The sequence below is a fragment of the Elgaria multicarinata genome, chromosome 5 (assembly GCF_023053635.1).
Source record: "Elgaria multicarinata webbii isolate HBS135686 ecotype San Diego chromosome 5, rElgMul1.1.pri, whole genome shotgun sequence".
Taxonomy (NCBI): domain Eukaryota; kingdom Metazoa; phylum Chordata; class Lepidosauria; order Squamata; family Anguidae; genus Elgaria; species Elgaria multicarinata.
In genome coordinates, this window is record NC_086175.1 from 106898656 (window position 1) to 106922846 (window position 24191).

The following is a 24191-nucleotide window of genomic DNA, read 5'->3' on the forward strand; positions in this document are numbered from 1 at the left end:
GTGAATCCTGGTGTGGGGCTAGATGCTCCATGTGCACTGCAATGTAGGGGTGTATGGGAAGTTCATTTCAGTTCATTTTTTAATCAGGATTTACCCAATTTGCACCTTCCAGACCCAACACAAACTCTAACACAATCTGCAATTGGAGTCTGTACATTTCTGAATGTGCAATGTCATGTGCAGACCAGAAAAACAAATGTGTTCAACAGCATGCATAATGTGCACAAATATGCCTTAATCAATGGGAGAAGAATGCGTTCTTTTCAAAGATGCCCACAATTGATAAATAATTTAGAAAAATCTGCACAAAAGTATGCATGGAGTTTGATGTAAAAATAATTAAAATGAGCTTCGATGCAACAAATAAATAAATGAGTTTTGAGATAGAATTCAGAGAACTTCAGCGAGCTCCAGTTTTGATGATTCGCACATCCCTATAAAAGCTCCTGTGTGCTCAAGGAACTATTGGATCAAGGAGATGGTGCTGTTTCATTGCCCTTGCATGTGCTACCCAGATTGGGCCCTCTATGCCTGCTAAAAAAAAGAAAAGGTGTTGCTGCTAGATACAGACTTAAAGTAATGTCTGTTTTGGCCTCCATTAGGGATGGAAAGATGTGCAATGTCCAATTCTGTGAACCTTTTGCTCTTCTTCGCCTGTCGATGTTGTTCCATGATGGGTTTTGTGCAGATTTGTTTTGCTTATATAAATCTGTACAGAATTTTTAGAGTATTTTTTTAAGTGCACAATTTTGGTCCACAGTTTTTCAAATTGTACATATTTTGTACATATCCATCCAACTGACCAAACCATGTTGATACACTTTTTTAAAAAATGTATACATTTTTCTTTACATTCCCCCCCCCCCCAAAAGGAGTATTTCATCAGATGTGTGTGTTTTGTTCCACAGAACACTTTGCAAATCCTGACATGTATAGATTTTCAGACATAAAATGTACACGGTCCATGTTAGTTTCGTGGACTATAAAAAGAAATCTGTAAAACAAAAGAAACAAACAAAAATAAACCATTAGCCAGTGCAAATTCCTCCCATATTCCTAGCCCTCACTTGTGAAAAAAAAAATCCTACTGAAAATATCAGGGAATCCTGTGCGTAGGTTGCCATTTTGACAATCATGCATGCATCATTTGAACTGCATGCACACATAGTGGGAAGCCAAGATGGCCTGAAGATTCCTAAATATATATACCCTGGATGTATATGCATCACAGTGCCAATCCTTCATTTGTTGCCAGAGAAGAGGTCTGGCTCAAATTAGCCTTTTCTTTAAATCAAGCAAAACAAATAGGCTAAGGAGAGATTTAAGGATACCTGACATATTAGATAGATGTTTAAGTATGGAATTTGTAAAGGTACACTTTTTGCTCAAGCTTTTTAATTCCTCTTGGTACTTCAAGAACAAGAGACATTTTGCCCCAAAAGTGTTACCCCTTGAGAGGGAAAAAAAAGAGTTGACATTTCTGGTGTGTTCTTGTTGGTAGTCATTTATCTCAACGATCCCATATGCCAGTTTGAAACATTTAAAAGAAAACAGAGTGACAAACTTTGATGAGAATTGTTGATGTTAATACTTCAGCATTTTTCACTTCACATGCTATTTGGGTAAATAAAAATGTGTATTACAGATGGTTTTAAAAGTTTCTTTAGAAAATGAAATAGCAGCTTTCAAACTTAGGGAGAAATAGGAATTTTATAAAAAGAAGACTGCAACCATGCCCATCATAATCTTGATTTGTGTGTGTGATGTAGTTGTATAAGAGAGACATATCTTCTCCCTGAGGGTTGTAGTTATGATTTACAGATAGGCAAGAGTAGGCAGTATAAAAAAAAAACTACTTTCTTCACTTCATTGTTTACACTCTGAAGCCTGAAAAATGCTTTAAAAATAAAAGTGATTGCTTTAAGTCTATAAATGGACTTTCTACCACTTTATGGTTGTTTTCTTTGAGTGTTTCAAACAGGCGGCTTGACTGCTCCCTGGTCGTGACTCCAATCACTAAAGAGGAGGGCTGGCAAGTATAGCTTAACTGAACACAGATGTTTTGAAGGGGTTGCAGTAAAATGGCATTACCCTACAGATTTGACTAACAACATGTTTCTGTTTGGAAATTAATAAAAACAAACGAGACCTCTTTATTAAAAAAATAAATACAGCCAGTTCAGTGTTCTAGCTAGGCATCGTTCAATTAATGTAAATGTTGTGAGTGTTAAAAGTGTTCTGTTGTATGTGTACAGGTATTTTTGTGTTGGTTTTAAGCAGGCAAAAGAAAAGGCTAATGATAAAACTTTGCTTAGATTATTTGCAATATGAGCTTTGCAATAACTCTGTAGGTGATAAGGAAGAAAGAGAAAAATATGGTGAAAATGTATGTCCTGCAATTGTCTAGAGAACCACTCTGTTTTGCAGAAATTTTTATTCAGTAAAATTAAAATTAGAAGGGGCTTAGTTATGCATAAAAGGAAAAGCTAAACTCTCACCAGAGCAAAAGCCACAAATTGTGTAATTAAGCCTAATTAAGCCTGAGATCCTTTGCACACAAGGAGGTTTACTTTCAAGTAAATATGCATAGTTTTGTGCTGTAAGATCCACTGGCTTCATTCAACACAGTTACATCCCAGAATAAGGCTGTGATGCAGTGCTCTATATAGTTCTGTCACTATATAGCTCCCTCAGATAGCCACAGCACGAGGAACCACAAGTTAGAAACCAGGAACTAGATCTTACAACATGGCATGCCAAATGGAGATTGCTCTTGCTCCAGGTCTAAGAACATAAGAAGAGCCCTGATGGATCAGACCAAGGGTCCACCTAGTCCAGCATTCTGTTCACACAGTGGCCAACCAGCCATCAGCCAGGGATGAACAAGCAGGACATGGTGCAACAGCACCCTCCCACCCATGTTCCCCAGCAACTGGTGCACACAGGCTTACTGCCGCGAATACTGGAGATAGCACACAACCATCAGGGCTAGTAGCCATTGATCGCTTTCGCCTCCAGGAATTTATCCAACGCCCTTTTAAAGCCATCCAAATGGGTGGCCATCACTACATCCTGTGGTAGTGAGTTCCATAACTTAACTATGCGCTGTGTGAAGAAGTACTGCCTTTTAGCTCTTAACAGCTTCTCAAAGGCTGTGGATGGGCAAAGTTAAATCCCCATGCATTGGGGCAGTCCCTTACTCTTGGAATGCTTCCATACATACTCCTGTTGTGCACAGAAAGTGAGGTGAATGGGGCAGCTCCCATATACACAGAGTTCTTTTGGACTCATTGTAGCCCCCATCTGTCACAGAGCTTCTGGACCAATGCAAAATATGTTCAGGAGAAGGGTTTGCATCAGTCTTAAAACTAATTGACTTAGCAAAAACTCTCAATACCGTCAGTAAAAGTGAACAGTATACAATTGTGCCCCACTATTACATCTAATGATTTTGCACTAGCATACCTCAATGCTTGCACAATGCAACTAGCACTTGCTATGGCAATGGGAACAAGCAGCAATTTGTTGCCAAAATATGTCACTGCTACTGAAATTTGTCATTGCCCCAGCAAGCGCTAATTATGAACATCACCTTAACCTTGAAGTGTCAGTGATTCAAATTGACCCTTACTAATGAACTAACCAAATGCACTTTAGTTGACTCATTAAAGGTGCAAGCCTATACACATTTAGACAGAAAAAAGGCCTATAACTCCCAACATGCCCCAGGCAGCATGTGTCCTCCAGTGGTTTTCGACAACAACTCCCTTAAGCCCTGGAGTTGTAGTTCAAAATATTTGGAGGGCAACAGGTTGCCTAGCCCTGCTGTAACAGGTTAGTTGTAGGCGGGCAGCATGGGACCCACCCCCAAATCAATCAGGCCCTTTGGAACTTCCTTGTGGCCACTCAAAAACACTCCTGTGGGTCTGATTTCCTCCTCTACTTGCTATCCTGCATCCTCTGCCAAGGCAAAATATTGTTCTCATTGGGGAAAGGGTTGACGTAGTAGGTGGCAGAGGCCTCTCTCCTCCTTCCCAGAAAGAAGTGAGATAATACACACCAACAGAATCTTGTACCACCAAGGTCCATGGGGATTTTGGGGAAATAGGACACTGCCTATTTCTGTATGGGAAAATGGAGATGCCAGCGGGATTCTGGAGCACTCTGCCATGTGCTATACCAGTCCTCTGCCCTAGGTGATGTCTTTCTCTTCAATTACAAGATGGCTTAAGAGACAAGCAGAATAAAAGCTGTGTCTGCGTTGATTCTGCTCACAAGAATTCAAGCAATGCTCAAGCTTTGAGTTATTGCCTTATCACTAGTAAGCATTATGCTCCATCAGGCAATCCATCATCTGTCCTGGGTGATGGCTCAGGCAAGAAGGCTCAGTGTGGTCAAGATGGCTAGGTCAAGTCTGGAACTAGTTAGGTTTCAGGACCTTGGTCAGCAGAGTCTGATAGCAACTGGTTGGCTTTTATAGTCAGGCCTGGAGAGTCTCTCTGGAAGCTCAACCCTTTCAGGTGCTGCATCTGGCTGTTAAAGGGCCAGCAGCCTTTTATTGCAGGTGTTAAATTCTACTAGGGAGTGAAGGTTGGAGAAGGGGGAAGTCATTTGAGGCCTGCTCCCCAGGGTCTCCCTGTTCTCTACAGGAGTCTGAAGTCCATTCCTCAGAGTCAGAGGGTTGAATGGCCAAGACATGGGATCCGAGCAGTGGATCCCACTTCAGAAGGACCAGGAACTGGTTTTGATGCCTCCCCAAAGTCACTGTCACTGGTGGCTTCAGTCCCTGAGGGATGCCAGTCCTGGGCTATGATAGTAAGGGTACATTCTGCTTTGGTTGCAACTCACTCAGAACTTTCAAAAAGCTGTCTGCAATTGTAGACATATTAGCAGATCTGCCATGAGAGTTTCACATTACCCACCGCCAGGTCAAACCTTCCATTTCTCTATAATAGGGAAGGAGAATGTCCATCCCTTCAGATATTCTTGGATTGCAAATCCCACCATCCCTTATTATTGGCTATACTGTCTGGAGCTGATGGGAGGGCTACACTTGACTCACCCTTTCTATGCAGTTATCTGACATTGGGTACAGTTGAAAGGAATCAAATGGGGGAAAATGCAGAGAACTTGTACATGTGAAATGCCCCTAGTGTGCAGCTTAATGTGAATTGGGAATTGCACCACTCATTAGGAGCTGAAGTGGGTGGGGGGAACCAAGCTGTTCCACAGGCTACTCATTTAGTTGGTTTTCTGTTTTCCTCTAGATATTTGTAATCAGTTTCATTAGCTTATACGGCAGTATCACCGCAACACTACCACACATACAAATTACACTGCACTGGCATAAACAACCTTTTGTGCAATGCCAATTGCACATGCAGGTGCAATCAGTTTCCTATTGTGCCAGCAGGCACTATTGGCATTGTGCTAGAGGTCATTTATGCCAGCACAGTGTAATTTAGCAGTACTGTCACATTGAATCCTGGTCATGTTGTTTCAAGTAATTCAGAGGCTGAGTTTAGCATACAGAGGAGAAGTGTGTGTGAAATCTAATGTCAAGTTCTTCTCCTCATTAAAACAATTTAGAAATTCACATGATAATGTTTAGGTTTGAAATCTCTTAGAAATTTGTCTGTTCTGTATCACAAGCTAATTTCCCTACTATTGCCAGTAGATGGCAGTAGTAGATCAGTCTTATTGGGCATAGCAGAAAACAGAATGGCCTCACATTTTCAACAGGAAGTCTTCAATAATTTGGGATGTTTTAAAGACAATCTAAGACAAAACAGGGATTGGTAAAACGAAATAAACAAAGCAAAATTTTACTTCATGCCTTGAGTCAAGATGTGTGCTACAATAAGTAAATAGTTGTTATTTGGAAATGTACCAAACTACCTCTTGTAATTTAAATTGTAAACTTTTGTCATTATGTCATTGCATTATACTTCTAATGCAGCAAACAAAAAGAAACAGCTCCCTCCCCCAAATATTTTTTATAGATTTATGTGTAAACATTATAGCATTCTCCAGTATTAAACTGCACAGTGTGCCTTCTCTCTCTCTCTCTCTCTCTCTTTCTCTCTCTGAAGGACTTTCTGCACTAAAATAGCATTTAATTACCTGTTAAGTGGTGCCCTAGCTATATGTCAATACACCATGGAAAGGTTAGAAAAATAACACCCTTGGTTGCTATTCCAGTCTTAGTGAAACTGCAGAACTAAACAGAATATATGCTTCCTTTTTCAACTGCATACATAACAAGATACCCTTTCCTCCTAAAAATGAATTGAATTTTGATAATTATTATTTTTGCAATACAACCTTGTACTCATTTAATGTGTTCAATGCTTAATGTGTTCAGTGCAGTAATACATAGTTATCTAGGCCTCCTAAGTAACTCTTGTCTCCAAGATTAGAGCCATTTTTTTAACCAAAAGTCTGAGTTACGAAGATTGATGGGAATGTCAAAATGTGATTCTTTTCATCTTTGAACATTTCCACAAATATGAGGAAGCATAACTTAATCATTGTGTAATCTGATCTATTCTGGTCCTCGAAATGCTACGATTGTTATTTTTTTAATTTCTTAAAAAGAATCACCCTTTATTGCAAAACAGGGAGAAACACTTATGTGGAATCTAAGACAGCCTCCTTGTGTTTCACTACAATCTATTTGTCAGAAGTTGAAATAAATGCATTCTGCTGCAAGTAACTGTTTAAAGTAATTGAGATTCCTAATTTAGCTAGGTAGACAACATTAGAGCTACTTTCGTCTTTATTATTTGTTCACTTTCTTGTTTTCCCATTTCCAGTCCATAGATTATTTTTTTTATTTTTTTAGAATGTTAGAGTACTACCTTGTGAAACTGAACAATAAATGTGCACTAAATAAGGAACAGTATTGGTCTGGAGGTCTTAATTCTCTAGCACAATGTCGATCCACTGAGTTGCCCCGTTTCTCTCTGCTCAGCTGGACCACGGGTTTACCATCAAGAGATCAGGGTCTTTGGACTACTACCAACAACCAGGAATGTATTGGATAAGGTATGAGATGGTACAGCTCCCACAGTCAGTGTTTCCATGGCAACGTGCTGGCAGTCTCCATTAACCAGTTCCTTCAGTGAATAAACATGTTTTTTTTATTTGTTATCCAGTCCATATGCTGCTTTATCAGTTTCATTTTAATCTTGATTGAGATGCTACCACCAACCCTCATTCCCTTTCTTCACCCATTATTCACACTGACATTGCAAGCTTTTTCCTCATTGCACATGATCAGTATCAAGTTATCCCTCTAGTTAAAAGGACAGTGTATACAGAAAAATAAAATGGACGAGTTCAAGCAATACTTTCTTTTACGTTTATGGTGTTGAGTCATCTGCTATCCTGTGCTCTTCTGGTTTTGGCACATGAAATAGCAACAGGATATCAACAGCTATGTATATACATTTACATTTCTTTTCTCTTCGAGATCTGAAATTATATACTGTCATTTTAAATCCCTCCCTCCCAACCACGATCCTTACCTTATAGATTGAACAATGCATTGACATAACATAGTACTTAGAAGCTTTTCCCAGTTCAGTGAAATATAATGCATTGTATGTGTGCTGGTAAGCTTGTGTTTTCAAAGTATGCACATTTTTGTTACATTTTTTAAAGCAGATTTTTTAAAAAATACCACCTATATTGCATGGATCTCCCTCTCTCCTTAGTATTATCCTGCAGTGTATAACGTTGATAGGTTTGTGATTGTGAATTCCTATCAACTGGAAAATGGGGTGCTTACTTGCAATTGTTTTTTTCTGTTAAAAAAAGTATAATTTGTTACAAAAATGGGTAACCCTTTCCTCTTTAAATCGTTTGTTCATCTATTCAGTAGCTGTTTAGTACAATTTAGTATATATAGGTCATCAGGTCTGGATGTGGTTTTTGAAAAGTTGTAATGTTTTTTGACTGAAGATTATAAAATGCATTTCCTTTAAAGGATATATTTTCAAGGGAGTGCATTAAAAAGAAATCTTGCAAATTTTACTTTCATCCATATAATTGTGGCAGCAGTCATTGAAAGCATTTACAATAAATTAGATATCTTTGTTCATGTAATTTAACTGCAATTCATTGATCAGACTGCAGGCCAGAAGAAATATTGTTTCTCCTAATACTTGTCCAGAAGTTGCTGCTGCTGATTCCTCCTCCTCCTCCTCCTCCTCCATCCTTCTTCTCTTAAAAATCAGTGGGTGCTTTGCAATGGAGTAAAAGAAAGACTTAAATTTTCTTTCTTTGGTATAAGCAATTTTACTGGTATTTAAAATGTCATCTCTATGTTAGATATTTTCAATCTTTAATTGGCATTTTTCTGATTGCATATGTTAGAAATTGAACATGCACATTTGTCTGGAATAGGAGTCATGGCTGAATTTTTTTTACACTTCTGCAAAGGGTAGCTGCTAATACCAGATAAAGTTATTAGCTGTATACTAGTGATGGCAGTGATCCAAGTGAATGCTATAACAATCAAAATGTATTTGCACTATATGAATTTATCACCGCTTGTATAGTGCTAAGCATAACACCGTTGCATTTTCATATGAAATCAAAGAGTAAATTAAGATTTAACAGTGTATCAATATACACTCACTTAGAAATACTGATTCTAGTACCTAAGGAGGTAGAAACTATATTTCCAATGAACATAGAGTAGGATTGTGGAGAACATTATTGTGTGAATAAACAAGAGTGAATTGAACATTCTGTTCCATTCCAGTTCTAATTCATGAAAACGTAAAGACAATTCCTGGTTTATTTAATGCAAGAATTGTCTGGACTGTGCAGCAGTGAGCACGCATGCTGGCTCCTTTGCACTTTTGTGTGTAATTGCAATTTGCTAAGCCATAATAAATCTGTGTGTGTGTGTGTGTGTGTAAATAAATACCTTTGCACTCAGTACTTCCACTTTCAATAAGCAACCCTGGAATGCTGCAACATCTGAATCTGGGGTTGTTTACAGTTCACCTGACAACAAACCATGGGTGATCATTGGGTTATCTCTGGGTTGTTTAACTCCTAAACAACCCAGAGTTCCAGTATCAGACATCATGATAACAACCCAGGAATGAAGCGTTCCTGGTTTCTTAATTAAAAGTGGAAGCCACGAGCACACAGGAGGCAGCTAATTTTCTGGCACTTGGCCCTGACAATCCCTGGGTTCAACAACCCAAGAATTGTTGTTACATGCAAACCAGGTCAATGTTTGTTTGTTTGCTGGAAATAATTATATGCTTCCTTCTAACTAAATCCAGAGGGGTAAATGAACCAGTCTGTTTCAGCAAAACCAACAAAGAGTCTTGTGACGCCTTAAAGACTAACACATCTATTAAGGCATAAACTTGCATGGATGGAGTGTCCTATAATCCATGAAAAATTATGCTGTAATAAATTGCTACTAACTGAAATTCTCAATGCAGTTTAAGCATTTTGAGCTAAACATTATGGCTAAACATGTGAACTGTGACTTAGTGTGTTGTGTGAACTATTCCTAACTGTGGTGGCTCCATAACCATGCTCTAAACATGCTCACTAACCATTTGCTGCAAAAGGGTTAGTGGCCTAACCATGGCTTAGCATGTGGTCTGAACAGGTCCATTGGGTCATTGAGTCAGACCTTTGATCCCTCTAACCCAATACTGTATACTATGTTCAGACTGGCAGTGGCTATCCAGTGCCACCCCTTCTACCTGAGATCCATTAACTGAAGCTGCCAAGGATTCTCCTTGGCTTGGACATATAAAAATATAGGTTTCGCTAAGCTGTGGGCCCCTCCCAAAATGAGAAGCATGGAGGTTATTTATATTTATTTATTTATTTCATTTCATTTATATACCGCCCCACAGCCGAAGCTCTCTGGGCAGTTTACAACAATTAAAAATAGTAAACATTAAAAGTATACAAAAATTAAAAAAACATAAAACCAGTATAAAAACAACAGTATCCATTTAAAAACAACAATTCTGGGGTCCATTAAAAACAAACTTAACTTGGAATAAGAAGTGCCATTAAGACCACTGAATACATATTAACTAAACATTTTAGGATTACAATATATTACTATGAAAGATGTTGTGCAAGTGGTATATAACACAACTATATACAACTGTTGTTTTTTTAATATGGAAAACAAACTTTGGGTTCTATCCTATGCATATTTAGACAGAAAAAAGTCCTATAACTTCCAGCATACCTACAACTTCCAGCAAAAGTTGTTGGACTTTTTCTGTCTAAATAGGATTGCGTCCTTAACTGCTTCATAGTTAATTTTTAAAAATGTTGTTGACATCCCATTTAAATATCCTGTTAAAGTCCCAAACATTACCAAGTTTACTCCTACTTTACAGTCCATGATCTGTTCTGGATGCTAAATATTTACTGTCTGAAATAATAATAGCTTCCCCAGTCATTTCAATCTATAGTTTTCATTGAAATGATTATTACTTTCATGCACACTGGAATTTGATATATGTATCCAAATGCATGCAGAACTTTTGGAACATCTGAATCAGAGCTAAATTACACATTTAGAAATACCCTTGTAGAATTGTACCACTTCAAAATATAGGTAGGGGACCAAATATTGTACCATTTTGGAATACAGGTGGGGGACCTGTATTTTTATTAAGGATAGGGGAGAAAATGGTTTGGTTTGCATTTTTATGCAAACTTACACATGTTGCACCTCCCTAACGAATATGTGAACTGGAACTTCAATATCCACACTTTTCTGAATTTTGCGATGAAGTTCACCAGTGAAAAAATATTGACAAAAAGACATATATTAGGGGAATTGCGCACAAAGCATGCATATATTGGTGATTACCAATATATGAAAGAGGCGGCGGTGAGACCACTCCTGAAGAAACTTTCCTTAGACCCAGAAAATCTTAGCAACTATAGGCCGGTGGCAAATGTTCCATTCCTGGGCAAGGTCCTTGAGCGGGTGGTTGCAGGCCAGCTCCAGACACTCTTGGATGAGACTCATTATCTGGATCCATTTCAGTCGATGTTCAGCCCTGGTTTTGGCATGGAAACAGCCTTGGTCGCCCTGTATGATGACCTGTCAGGAGAAAGACAGGGGGAATGTGACTCTATTGATTCTTCTTGATCTCTCAGCGGCTTTTGATACCATCGACCATGGTATCCTTCTGAAACGTCTGGCTGTGTTGGGAGTGGGAGACACTGCATTGCAGTGGTTCCGCTCCTACTTGGTGGGTAGGCTCTGGAAGGTGGTGCTTGGTGAACATTGCTTGGCCCCGTGGATTCTCCAGTATGGGGTTCTGTAGGGGTCAGTCTTGTTTAACATGTACATGAAACCATTGGGTGCGGTCATCCAGAGTTTTGGAGTGCATTGTCATCAGTATGCTGATGACACGCAGCTCTACTTCTTCTTTTCATCTTATTATTATTATTATTATTATTATTATTATTATTATTATTATTTATATAGCACCATCAATGTATATGGTGCTGTACAGAGTAAAACAGTAAATAGCAAGACCCTGCCGCATAGGCTTACATTCTAATCAAATCAAAGTAAATCAATAAGAAGGGGAAGAGAATGCAAACAGGCACAGGGTAGGGTAAACAGGCACTGGGTAGGGTAAAACTAACAGTATAAAGTCAGAACAAAATCAAGTTTTAAAAGCTTTAGAAAAAAGCAAAGTTTTTAGCTGAGCTTTAAAAGCTGCGGTTGAACTTGTAGTTCTCAAATGTTCTGGAAGAGTGTTCCAGGCATAAGGGGCAGCAGAAGAAAATGGACGAAGCCGAGCAAGGGAAGTAGAGACCCTTAGGCAGGCGAGAAACATGGTATCAGAGGAGCGAAGAGCACGGGCGGGGCAATAGTGTGAGATGAGAGAGGAGAATCTTCATCAGGTGAGGCTGTGGATGTGCTGAACCGGTGCCTGGCTGTGACAATGGACTGGATGAGGGCTAATAAACTGAAACTCAATCAAGACAAGACTGAGACGCTGCTGGTGGGTGGTTCTTCTGGCCAGAAGGTGGGTGTTCAACCTGTTCTGGATGGGATTGCACTCCCCCTGAAGGAGCAGGTTCGTAGCTTGGGGGTTCTCCTTGAACCATCTCTGTCACTTGAGGCCCAGGTGGCCTCAGTGGCACAGAGTGCCTTCTACCAACTCTGCGCCCCTATCTGGACAGGGATAACCTAGCTTCAGTTGTCCATGCTCTGGTAACCTCCAGATTAGATTACTGCAATGCCCTCTACGTGGGGCAGACTTTGAAGACGGTTCAGAAGCTGCAGCTTGTGCAAAATGCAGTGGCCAGATTGATAACTGGAACCAGAAGGTTCGAACATATAAAACAGATTCTGGCCTGCTTGCATTGGCTGCCTGTACGTTTCTGAGCCCAATTTAAGGTGCTGTTTTTTTAATATATAAAGCCTTACATGGCTTGGGATCACAATACCTGACAGAACGCCTCTCCTGACATGAACCTACCCGTACACTGCGCTCAACATCTAAGGTCCTCCTCCGAGTACCTACTCCAAGGGAAGCTCGGAGGATGGCAACAAGATAGAGGGCCTTTTCAGTGGTGGCCCCCCAATTGTGGAATGATCTCCCCGATGAGGTTCGCCTGGCGCCAACATTGTTATCTTTTCAGCACCAGGTCAAGACTTTTCTCTTCTCCCAGGCATTTAACAGCATTTAACCACGCTAAGTTTGTTTGTTTTTTAATGGACCCCAGAACTGTTGTTTTTAAATGGATACCATTGTTGTTGTTTTTTGTTTTTTTTATTTATTTATCATACTTATACCCCGCTCCTCAGCCAAAAAAGGCTCTCAGAGCGGCTTACACTTAGCAAAAAAGACAGTCCCTGCCCTCAGGCTTACAATCTAATAAAGACATGACACACAAGGAAAAGGAGTCAAGGAGGGAGGGAGGGAGGAGAGAGAAAGAAAGAGAGAGAGAGAGAGAGAGTCCAGCAGGAGCAGGCCCCGATGTTACTTCTGCCTGCTCCTGTCCCCTCGGTCCTTCTTCTTCCCCACAGGGCCAAGATGGCAGTTTGCCCTGTGTGTGGGGGGAAGAGTCCAGCAGGAGCAGGCCCCGATGTTCGATGTTACTTCTGTCTGCTCCTGTCCCCTCGGTCCTTCTTCTTCCCCACAGGGCCAAGATGGCAGTTTGCCCTGTGGGGGGGGGAAGAGTCCAGCAGGAGCAGGCCCCGATGTTACTTCTGCCAAGATTGCAGTTTATACTGTTGTTTTTACGTTTTTGACGGTTTAAAATTTTGTATACTTTTTAATGTCCAGAGAGCTTCAGCTATGAGGCGGTATATTATTATTATTATTATTATTATTATTATTATTATTATTATTATTTATTTCTTACCCGCCTCTCCCTTTATTTATTAATAAATAAATAACATCCAAAAATGCAGCATGTTCTGGAAAATGCAAAATGCAGTTTGGAGAGACATGGATGGAAATGAATACAATTATTCAGATTTTAAAAATAATCATAAACCGATGTGGCAACATGCAAAATGAAATTCCAGCTAGAAAAATTAGAAATTCTGTAAAACTAAAATTGTCAGATTTGTCCATCAGAGCCTAGCATTTTGGAGGAGGGAGTAGAGATATTTTTTGTGTAGCCTTCTCCCCAATGTACTTGATTTCTGTGTGCAGAGAAAATTCTGTGTTTTATTCAATGTAGGGGAGTATTTAAAACATGGTATTTCCATGTGTAGTCTAAACTGATGCAATATTGGAAGCTGCATACTATTTGTGATATTTCTGAACATGTTTGTAACAATTTAATAGATATAGAACTGATGTTATGCCGGTACACTCTATTGCCTTTTTTTAGGAGTCATAAAGGCATAATAAGAAAGCTAAACATGGGGGGAAATAAAAAAGACAATGAAGGGAAAGCATTGTTCTCTTGAGAAAAAGAACTGACAGGATTTTTGTAACCCTTCACATTTTCATTGTATCTCCTACACCTCACTGAACATGTATATATCAGTATTTAACCATCCTTGAACAACCTTACTTTTAACATACTTAACATCTGAATTTTAATGTCACTTTGACCTCATTCTGATAGCCTCATTCTATTGTTTTCATTTTGGTAAGCATAAATATTAGAGGAAAGTGCAGATGTGCAGTGACTTTTTTTTTTAAAGAGTTGATTGCTTGCACTGTGTTCTGTTCAGTGACTTTCCCTATATTACCTTATTTTATTACTTTCTAATGAAAGTAATATAGTAGACAAATGTATAGAAAGCCATTACAATTTCCACTATAAAATGACAATGACAGCTGTATTCAATAATTTAAAATAAAATCATAATTGTGAGTCTAAATAGTAATTACTAGAAAAAAAAATTCATAGGTGCTTGTGTGCCCTATGAGACTCAAGAAGAGCTTGGTCAAGACACTATGGGCTCATCTACAACAAGCAGGATATTCCATGAGGAAAGTGGTACGAAAGTAGTATATAAAAGGCAGGAGCCACACTACTGTTTCATAGTGGTATTGAAGTGCACTGCAGGGTTTACACTACTGCTTTATAGTGGTACTCATGTGCACTGACAACTGTTGGGGCCCAGGACACATGTACACCAAGCATATACACTTTGAAAGTGGTATATGGAATGTGTCATTAGGCCCCAATAGTTGTCAGTGCACTTCAATGCTGCTATAAAGCGGTATAGTGTGGCTACTGCCTTTTATATTCCGTATTTCTTCGATTGTAAGATGGCATCGATTGTAAGACGCACACTAATTTCAGTACCACCAACAGAAAAAAAAAACTAAGACACACCCGCGATTCTAAGACGCACCCCATTTTTAGAGATGTTTATATGGGGGAAAAGTACGTCTTAGAATCGAAGAAATAGGGTACTACTTTCGTACCACTTTCAAAGCCCTATGTCAAAGTCCCCCATCTATGATGATGGAGTTGTTGCTATGTTTACCTTTTATACCCTTTCTGGACTTAAATTAGGATGACCATATTTTGGAAACCAAAAAGGAGGACAACATGGCCACCCCAAGGGGGCGTGCTCACCAACATGTCCAGCCCCCAAGGGGGCATGCCCACCCAAACATGGCCTTAGTCACATGTCTGATTTCACAGCACACAAAACCAACCTGTTCTACATAACATCTTAATGTTAAAATCACTGGAATAAAGAACAAGCGAGACATTCAATGTATCTGAAAGAAACTTCACTCATTCCCACTTTTGTAGCTTTTGCTATACTCTGCGTGATACAGTCCCCCTTCCCTCAAATATCTTTTCTGACTGCAAGTCCTTATGCTGCATACATAGCCTAGTTCTGATCATACACACAAAAGGGTCAGTCACCTAAATGGGGAGTTGACAGAAGTAAAACCAATCCTCGTCTCTCCTACAATCACCTAATTAGTAATCAGATTTTCAAATATTAAGCAAATGTTTAATTTTTTTTTAAAAAAATCCTGCCTTTCTCCCATTATGTCACACGTGTGCACCGCCCCCGCCCCCAGCGTCGCTCTAGGCTTCAGCTGGGCAGGCACAAATCGTGTCCACCCAGACAAAGCCAAGACCAGCTCTGGGAGGGCGGCTACACATGTTCCCCTGCCCCCACCCCCAGTGTTGCTCTAGGCTTCGGATGGGTGGGTGCGATCGCTCCCGCCCAGCTGAAGCCTAGAGCGGCTCTGGGAGGACTACTGCATGGGTGGGCCTTAAACCATGCATTTCCAAAACGGGCGGTTTAAGGCCCTCCTCCAGGCTTCCATCCGGGCCTCTCCGTTGTTGCTGCGACATCGACCAGCCCCCCGGATGGAAGCCTGGAAGGCCTTAACCCGCACATTTCTGCATTTTGGAAATGCACAGTTTAAGGCCCTCCCGGCTTCCATCCAGAGGTGGTCGACGTCACAGCAGCAAAGGAGAGGCCCGGATGGAAGCCTGGAGGAGGGCCTTAAACCACACTTTTTTTTGTTTTGTTTTTTGCATCAGCCTTTGCCCGGACAAAATGGGGGGGAAACTAGGATTGCCCCCCGGACACATCCCCCCCCATGTCCAGACATGACCAGGCAAAACCGGACATATGTCACCCTACTTAAATTAGAGCTTTAGCTCTGTCTAAACTAGTAGTAGCTAAGTTGGACCTGATCTGAGCAATTTTATAATAATAATAATAATAATAATAATAATAATAATAATAATAATAATATAATAATAATAAAAACAACAACAACCAGCAGCAGGCACTGGATGACTTGAAATTTAGTGGGCCCTTTAGTAAAACCAAGTAAAATATCACAAAGTAACAAACAAGATTTTGAGTTCTCCAGCTTGATGTTAAGCAAAACAAAGAAGAGAAAGAGAAAGGTATGCATACTGTTGATGTTCCAGGGTCTGCAGTTTGTAAGAGTGAAGGAAGTGTTAGGCCCACTAGGTGAAACTTCCTGGTGAAAAGCTGCATAAGGGTTCACAGTCTCTGGTGACTTCTAACTGCCAACCCTAATGTTTGTACCTAAACAATGTCAATACCTAAACAGCTGTTCCCTCCTACTAGTTAGTGTTCACAGCTGCACCAATGGATAATGAAAACAGAGCAGTGGAGGCTGGTGGCTCTGATGTCAGTGGGTGGTGAATCCACTCTGGGTTTCAGTTAGAACCAGTCAAAACTCTAAAGAAGCTATCCAAGACTCTGATGCCAGTGCACCACTGACATTGTTGCTACCAGCCTATCCGGTACAGCATATCCGGTATAGCTTGGCTGGAACTATTGTGACTAAAATGGTTACCACTTCTGTTGGTGCTGAATAGAATTTGTGTCCACAATCTACTAAAGAAATGTGGATTGTTTCATCTAATTACTGCTGCATGATATATTCTGCTGATGGACATCTTACAGAATATTTGTGTTTTGCCATGCACAGTAATCACTGGTTTCTGAATATGATTCTGCATTCTACATATGATCTGAGGAGCTTAACTTTAGCCCAGTTTAAGTACTAAGGTTGAGCCCTGAAATACATGGGCCCTTTCTACACCTAAGGATTATCCCAGGCAAACAGAGGGATCGCTCCTGCCTGCTCCCAAGTTCCCGTGTGTGTCATTTGCATGCACAGGGATGATCCCGGGACGATCCCTGGAAAAAAGGCAGGTGTAGAAACGGCCAAGATCTAATCATAAAGTAGGAGAAATACTACTGAGAATATGCAGTCTGCCTTTTCTTCACCAGTTAGTAACTGGGATTATTCTTTTGCACATCTTGGATTTAGGAGAATGACATGTAAACCAGGCAACCTTGAGCTCTGATCTTCCTCATTTTAAAAATTAAGCACAGCAGCGAAGTTATAAGGGAAACAAAGGCCAGACACTTCGAAGCTGCTGTTATCTGTCCCACTGATCGTGATCTGCCATTGTAGTACGTTGAGGCTAACAAATTGGTGCTAACAGAAGTAGAATAAAATGATATGTTGATGGATATTTTAAATATTCAAAGTTAATGTAACAATAATGCATACAATATCCATAGTTCAGCAAGGATGCTGATTGCTGGTGCTGCTAATGGAGCATCTCCAAAGTGGCCCACAAACTATAAAGACATCTTACAGAATGAGAGGAGAAAAAGAAAAGGGCGATGTTAAATTAATGCATTAACAGCTGCACTTCCTTGCTGGCACTGCCCTCACTCCAGTCCTGTAGCTAATATGAATAATGGATGTTCTAAGAGGCAAAATATATAAGAATATTCTTTTATTGATGAAATGAATATTGTTGTGTCTGGCTAGCAATAAAATAGAATCAGCAAAAAGGAGAAAGTGGCTGTTTTAAATCTAGTGATTACTGAACTGACAGAAAAGTAGCACCTAACAATGAAAATACTGCATGTATTTCAAAGCAGATGCCTTTGGTGGGGTGGGGCTGTCCTAAGCCATGGCAGTCAGCATTTCACAGTGAACCAAAAATAAACCCCTGCAGAATGGCCATGGTAATAGAAAAGCTCACTGCTGGTTGAATGTCTGCATGAGGATATTGTTGCAGCCATTGAAGCTTTATGAAGGAAGCTTTCGATTCTTAAGCACCAAACTATTAAAGACGATCTGATAATCAGATGCACAGTATGTAGCTCTATATTTCCTATAAAGATCTTACCTTTTGCTACATTTTTGCCAATATCCCCTTTTTTGTAGAAATCTCAATACTATGTACTTTCAGCTGCAAAATGTCCTTGCTATCATAATGTGGGCTTTGTTGGACTGTGAATCATTCCTATTTAATATAAGGTTAACTTAAAGTAGAATCACTGTGGAAAAGCAATAAAGGACCAATTCAAGCACCAGCACATGAGGAATTAAAATTCTACTAAAGCAATGCTGTACTTGCTAAATACCAGGGCATCATACATTGGGAAGGAGGGAGCTACAATTCCATCTTTTTATGAACAGCTCCCTTAAGCAAGTACATTGTTTTTAAAGAAACGTGCATAAGTATTAACATGCTCTCCCATTCCATATAATTGCACTATGGGAGTCTTGAGGGCAAATTTGGGAGTTTAAACTTTTGATAAGCGATGGGCATGGATAAGAAATTTCTTCCATTGTCAGAAAGGTTCACAAAATTCTGAGCCTGCATGAATTCAGCAAGAGTGACGATGATTTTTGTTAATCTTGATCATCCCAACTAATGAGAGGGGATTCATCTCCAATAAACAAACAGACATTTCCTAAGGAACAAGGCTTTCTTCATGCAGTTTTGTAGAGAAAAGCCAAAATGTGTTAAGCCATGCACCACATTTGAGTAATTTTATTGCAATAGAATCACAGAATCATAGAATAGCAGAGTTGGAAGGGGTCTACAAGGCCATCGAGTCCAACCCCCTGCTCAATGCAGGAATCCACCCTAAAGCATCCCTGGCAGATGGTTGTCCAGCTGCCTCTTGAATGCCTCTAGTGTGGGAGAGCCCACAACCTCCCTAGGTAACCTCCCTAGGTAACTAAATCCATTGTCGTAATAGAATTATAGGAAATTAGTAGTGACCCTCAAATTTAAGAACTGTTCACTCCTGCATACTTAAAAAAATTCATCTTCCTTTGCAGGCATCAGATTAAATGATAGGATATCTTTCGTCTAAATGTTATCCTTTTTTAATAATGAAGAATTCCATTCTCATCTGGAGCTAGTCACAATGAGAGATCGTCAAGAATATCAGTTTCTAAGTCAATAATTTCAGTAGGCTAGAATCCTGCATCCTTCCTCAGATCAACACCATTCATTATTATTTTTTGCATTACAACTCCCACCATTCCTGGGATCATCGACCATGCTGGCTGGGGCTGATGGGAGTTGAAGTCCAAAAAGCAGAGGTTGGAGAAGGCAGGCTTAAACTCATTGGCTCTGATCCAACTACAGCACCAGGCTGCTGCATACATAGCCTAGTTCTGATCATACACACAAAACTCATCACAAAAGGGTCAGTCACCTAAATGGGGAGTTGACAGAAGTAAATCCAATCCTTGTCTCTCCTATCTTCTAATTAGTAATCAGATTCAAATATTAAGTAAATATTTGATTTTTTCCCCAAAAATCCTGCCTTTCTTCCATTATGGATCACAAGGCAGAACACCCATTTGCTCTACAATGCAGGCACTAAATTGGACCTAAATCTGCTTAATGCATCATTTGTCTCCAGGCAATTTATTTTGTTATTTATTAAATTTATACACCATCTTCTCCATCTATCAGCTGCCTGGGGCAATATACAATAGAAATATGTTCTAGGGTGGTGCATGAGAAGCTCCTAGAAATAAATGGCCCAATGAACTTGGGAAATTGCATACATGGCACCTTCTTGCACATGAATTTCTGCATGCAGCTAGATAAGTCTGTGGAGGCCTGCATCTGGACGTGCATGGCCTTAGCCAGAGCCAAGCACCTGATTTTAAGAAGACTAGCAGGATGCCACTCTAGTGACTGGATTGCACTTTTCATATTTTAAATTAGACTTTCCTACCAAAGGAATATTTTTTGTGAGTCTGGGATTAATATAAAAATGATGCAATGTGAGTCAACCCTTTAAAGAAACTCCTTTTGAGCATTAAAATATTTTAAAATGCAAATCTGTATGTCATAGAATAGTAATATATGCCATTCTCTCCATTTGTTACAGAGAATTATATACTGTAAATGTTGTATCTGTAATGTCAATATGGTCGCAAATGTCTTCTGCTTCATATTAACATATAATCATAACGTTAGTTTTAAAGCTAAGCAATGCACAAGGCTTTGAAAACTGGTTATAGTTTTTTTCAAGGATCATCAATATACAAAGAACCTTTGACAAACTGTAGCGATTGGATTTTAGCATCCTTATTTAAAATTATTATTATTGTTTAAACCCCCAATATGAACTTTTATTACCACTTTGTATTAGTGCTTTAAAGATTCTAGCTATAAAACTATTAGTAGAACAATTCAGTCTAACTGAATCCATTTGGTATAGAAATTCTGTCCATCTTCTGTCTTTATTACATCATTTTTGAGCCCTGATTGCATTATTTTAGAGCATGGATTGCTATAATAGTATTCTGCCCTAACCTGATGGATTTAGTTTTCATCTTGTTCTCAAAAATGCCCAGTCTATAAATATATCTTCTCTAACTAGGTTCACAGTATAATGGAATATTTTCCAGAAGGAAAACAGTTGTGTATGTCCCAAGAGAAAATGATACATCCTTTGAAGTTGAATTACCTCTTGATTGCATTTTTTTAAAAAAGGAAGTCATCGCGATAAAGAGAATTCTTTCCAACATTTCTGACTTAACTCATAGATTCATTTGGTTTCTTAACAATCCAGTCAGTTCTAGCCTCCCTTACTTCAAAATGGATATATTTGCAGTTTAGAAGCTAAATCTTTATCCTGTTTGCATCTGCAGGGAAAACACCTTAAATCTAAGTGCCATCCAAATTAACAAAGCTTAGACACACTCTGAAAATAAAATTAATCCCCATATTAAATTGGACTTTGAAATCCCGTGGTTGTCATGAAAAAATATGCTTGTGGGGAAGAAGTAGAAAGTGCATAGCACATTGATACTTTTGCCACAATTGTTCCTTCTGTCAAAGAGACAAGCCACTTCTTGAACTGAACTTGACTTGTCTTTTTGGCAGTGGATTAAATAAATCTCCAGGGTGGTTCCTCCTGCGATTAGTTTGATTGCTGCCCATTTTGTACTATTCATCCAGGAATAAAAAGTATGAGGAGAATACTGAAATAGCTGTCCTTCATAGTCTGAGGAAAATCTGGTTTAACTAACTGATATATTTTGGAATATACTATATACTATTCTGAACTGAATACGGTCTTGACTTGCTGAAGAAAGATGAAGCGTGATTTTATGTATGCAGAATGTTTAGAGATTTACATTCTTTCTGTGTCTATCTTTTCTGACAGCATAGTCATGATTGAGGTTTTGGGTGGTAGTCATTTTTTAGGGCAGTTTCATACTGTTTTGAACATTGGCAAATATTTACCTCCCTCATTTGATCAGATCGCTCTGAATCTCTACTTTTCCTGTTAGAATAGAGGCCAATTTTGGAAAGGGAATGGCACGGTCAGTTTGTATTTTGTCTGAAACCTGAACCCATTACTCTAAGAAATTAATAGTATCCAGAAGTTTAACATATGGCATCCATATATATATATATATATATATATATATATATATATATGCTTAACAATATTACGTTGCCTTTTAATAGTTTGGGTTGTGCACTTTTGTGTGAATTTATCTATGTTATGAGATAAATCCTGGAAAACTGGCTGAAAGGGGAAGGGGAAGAGGGAGTTTTCACTTGATTTGGACAGTTTTTAGTCCAATACGGGGGAGAAGGAGGAATGAGGAACAGATGGGAACCAGGTTTGCCATTTCATACATAGCCTAATTTCATTTATTCTCATTTTATGCCCCTGCCAGACCACCGCTCTTGATAAGGAGAGGCAGGTTTTCCGACGAAGACGCAACCCGGATGTGAGGGGACGTTACAAAGCACAGCAAGCACCTCCTGAACTCAACTCTGAATCAGAAGATTATTCACCAAGTTCATCTGAGACTGTTCGCTCACCTAATTCACCCTTTTAATAAAACACTTCTGCTGAAGGTCTTGGCTTAACCCTTTGAGATTCTGACAAAAAAAAATAATCCTCCAAACCTGTGTGCAACTGTTTCATTTGATTCTGTCTATATCAGTTGCTTGACGAAGGAACCAGAAAAAGGCTGTTTACAGTATCTTTGTAGTAATAATTTCCTAAATGAATGAATTGTTTTTTGTTCTCTGTCTAGATTGTGACTTGCTGCTAATATGATCCTCAAAGGGTTAAGACTATTTTGCTTTTTTTAAAATATATATGTATATATATATAATTTACAAAAGGGGAAAGAAGCAATGAATGTTTTCAATAGAGCTAGGAGCTACAATATGTGACTTAAGCATATGTTAACCCTCTGAGTGCATAATCTTAAATAACCTTGACTTGCCCAGACCAGAGTTTTATCTTCACATAAGTTCCTCGATGTCTTTACTCAGTGGTCTGACCAAAGTGCTATATAATTACAGAATATGGGCTATGATTTTTTTAGAATCTGTTTCTATGCTCTTAGGCAGGGCTAAAAATAGTCACAGGCACCTAAAAAAAACCTGGGCTTCATTACAAGTACAATGCACTGTTGCAGAGGTAAGGAATCAGGTTTGTCCTCCTATCTGGATTTTGCAAAATCTCCCCGGGCTCCTACACTTGCTTAAAAAAAATTGTACCCTGCTCTTAGGCTATTGTATTTAGAAAAAAATCTAACCATTCCTAAGCTGTAGTCTACAATGATTACCAGCTAAATTTATTTCACAGGCACTAGAATTGCCTAAGAACAATCTACTTCGCATGGTGTGGCAAGCTCAAAGCTGCTGCCTGCACTACCCTGGTTGTTGGTTGCAAAGCAGTTTCATTCAGAGTCTAGTTGAAAGAATGCCCCAGCTTCAGCAGCCTTTAGAGTGCTGCCCCCCGTTCGTTTGTTCTATATAGATGCACAGGTACATGCAGAGGGCATATTTGGGAGGCAGCAATAAACACAATCAGTTGTCACATACCATGGATTCTTCCTCCGGACTTTATTGTGGTTTTACTCCTATGGTGAGAGATTCTGTTTGCAATGACTGAGAAAACATATTCTGTAAAGAGGAAATCATTATTCTACGGAAACTGTAAATTAAGGAAGAAGCTTGAAATTCTAAACGTAATAACCTTGTTCTTAAAATTAAGTGACTAGCACTTATTCACCTAATGTGTTTGTACAAATATATTTACTAGAGTTTAGTGTGAGAGTGTGTGTATGAGAGACAGTGAGTGGGACAGAAATCCCAAAGTAAATGTTGTTCCATTGGTGTTTTGAAAACACAGTTAAATTACATGAAGCATTTAATTTTTATAGCTTTGGTTCCAAAATGTAATAATGTTCGTAAAAAATGGTCCCTGTTCATTCTCCTATAATTTGAGTTAATTCTTTTTTAAAACCAACTATTTTTAAAGCATGATTCTCAAAAGTGTTATTCAGAAGGCTTTAGCAGAAATGTAGGATATTCAAATTTCACGTGTGGAGCTTTTAGAAATTTTGCTGAGATTTGAGATACAAAATAACTAAGGGGGGGGAATCACAGAAGCTGCAATCCTGTAAAATCCTAAACTATTTAAATGCTGCTGAAATTAACAAGCCGTAATCAACTGAACTGTGGAGTGAATTTCAGCAAGTAGAATGCAAACCACTTATCTGTACAAATTTAGTTCATTAGAACATAATTGCTGTAAAACCTACTGGATCATCTCTGCCAAATAGCCTGCCAATTTCATCATAGGAATGAATTCGGAAGGTGATCCATACATGGCCCAAACACATAGGTTAGCCATGAGGGGTGAGTGAGCCTTAGGACAGTTCCCGTACTGTCCCCCATTGTATGACATTTCATTAAAACCGGTGCTTTTGAGAATAAGTGTCAATGCAAATCATCCACTGCAAAGAAAAGATGGACAGGTAGCACAACCCCAGCCAACTCACATACCTAGTTGTCATTAACTGTTACATTTATGGTGGGAAAGGTGGTGTGAGCCTGCAATTCACTCCCCAGCTCGCACC

At 39.2% G+C, this 24191-nt stretch overlaps 1 protein-coding gene across 3 annotated transcripts in view; it reads left to right on the forward strand.

Moving 5' to 3' along the window:
- The window catches only part of DCLK1 (doublecortin like kinase 1), a 247536-nt gene extending 224907 nt beyond the window's left edge, over positions 1-22629 (forward strand). For 2 of the 3 annotated variants that reach the window (XM_063126961.1, XM_063126964.1), the window contains one exon: positions 21987-22629. In XM_063126961.1, coding sequence (XP_062983031.1) covers positions 21987-22151 — 165 coding nt within the window. In that variant the 3' untranslated portion in view covers positions 22152-22629. Of the gene's footprint in view, positions 1-6973; positions 7048-21986 lie in introns of all 3 variants that reach the window. The other variant, XM_063126962.1, reaches the window with a different exon arrangement.
- Positions 22630-24191: the final 1562 nt, after the last annotated feature.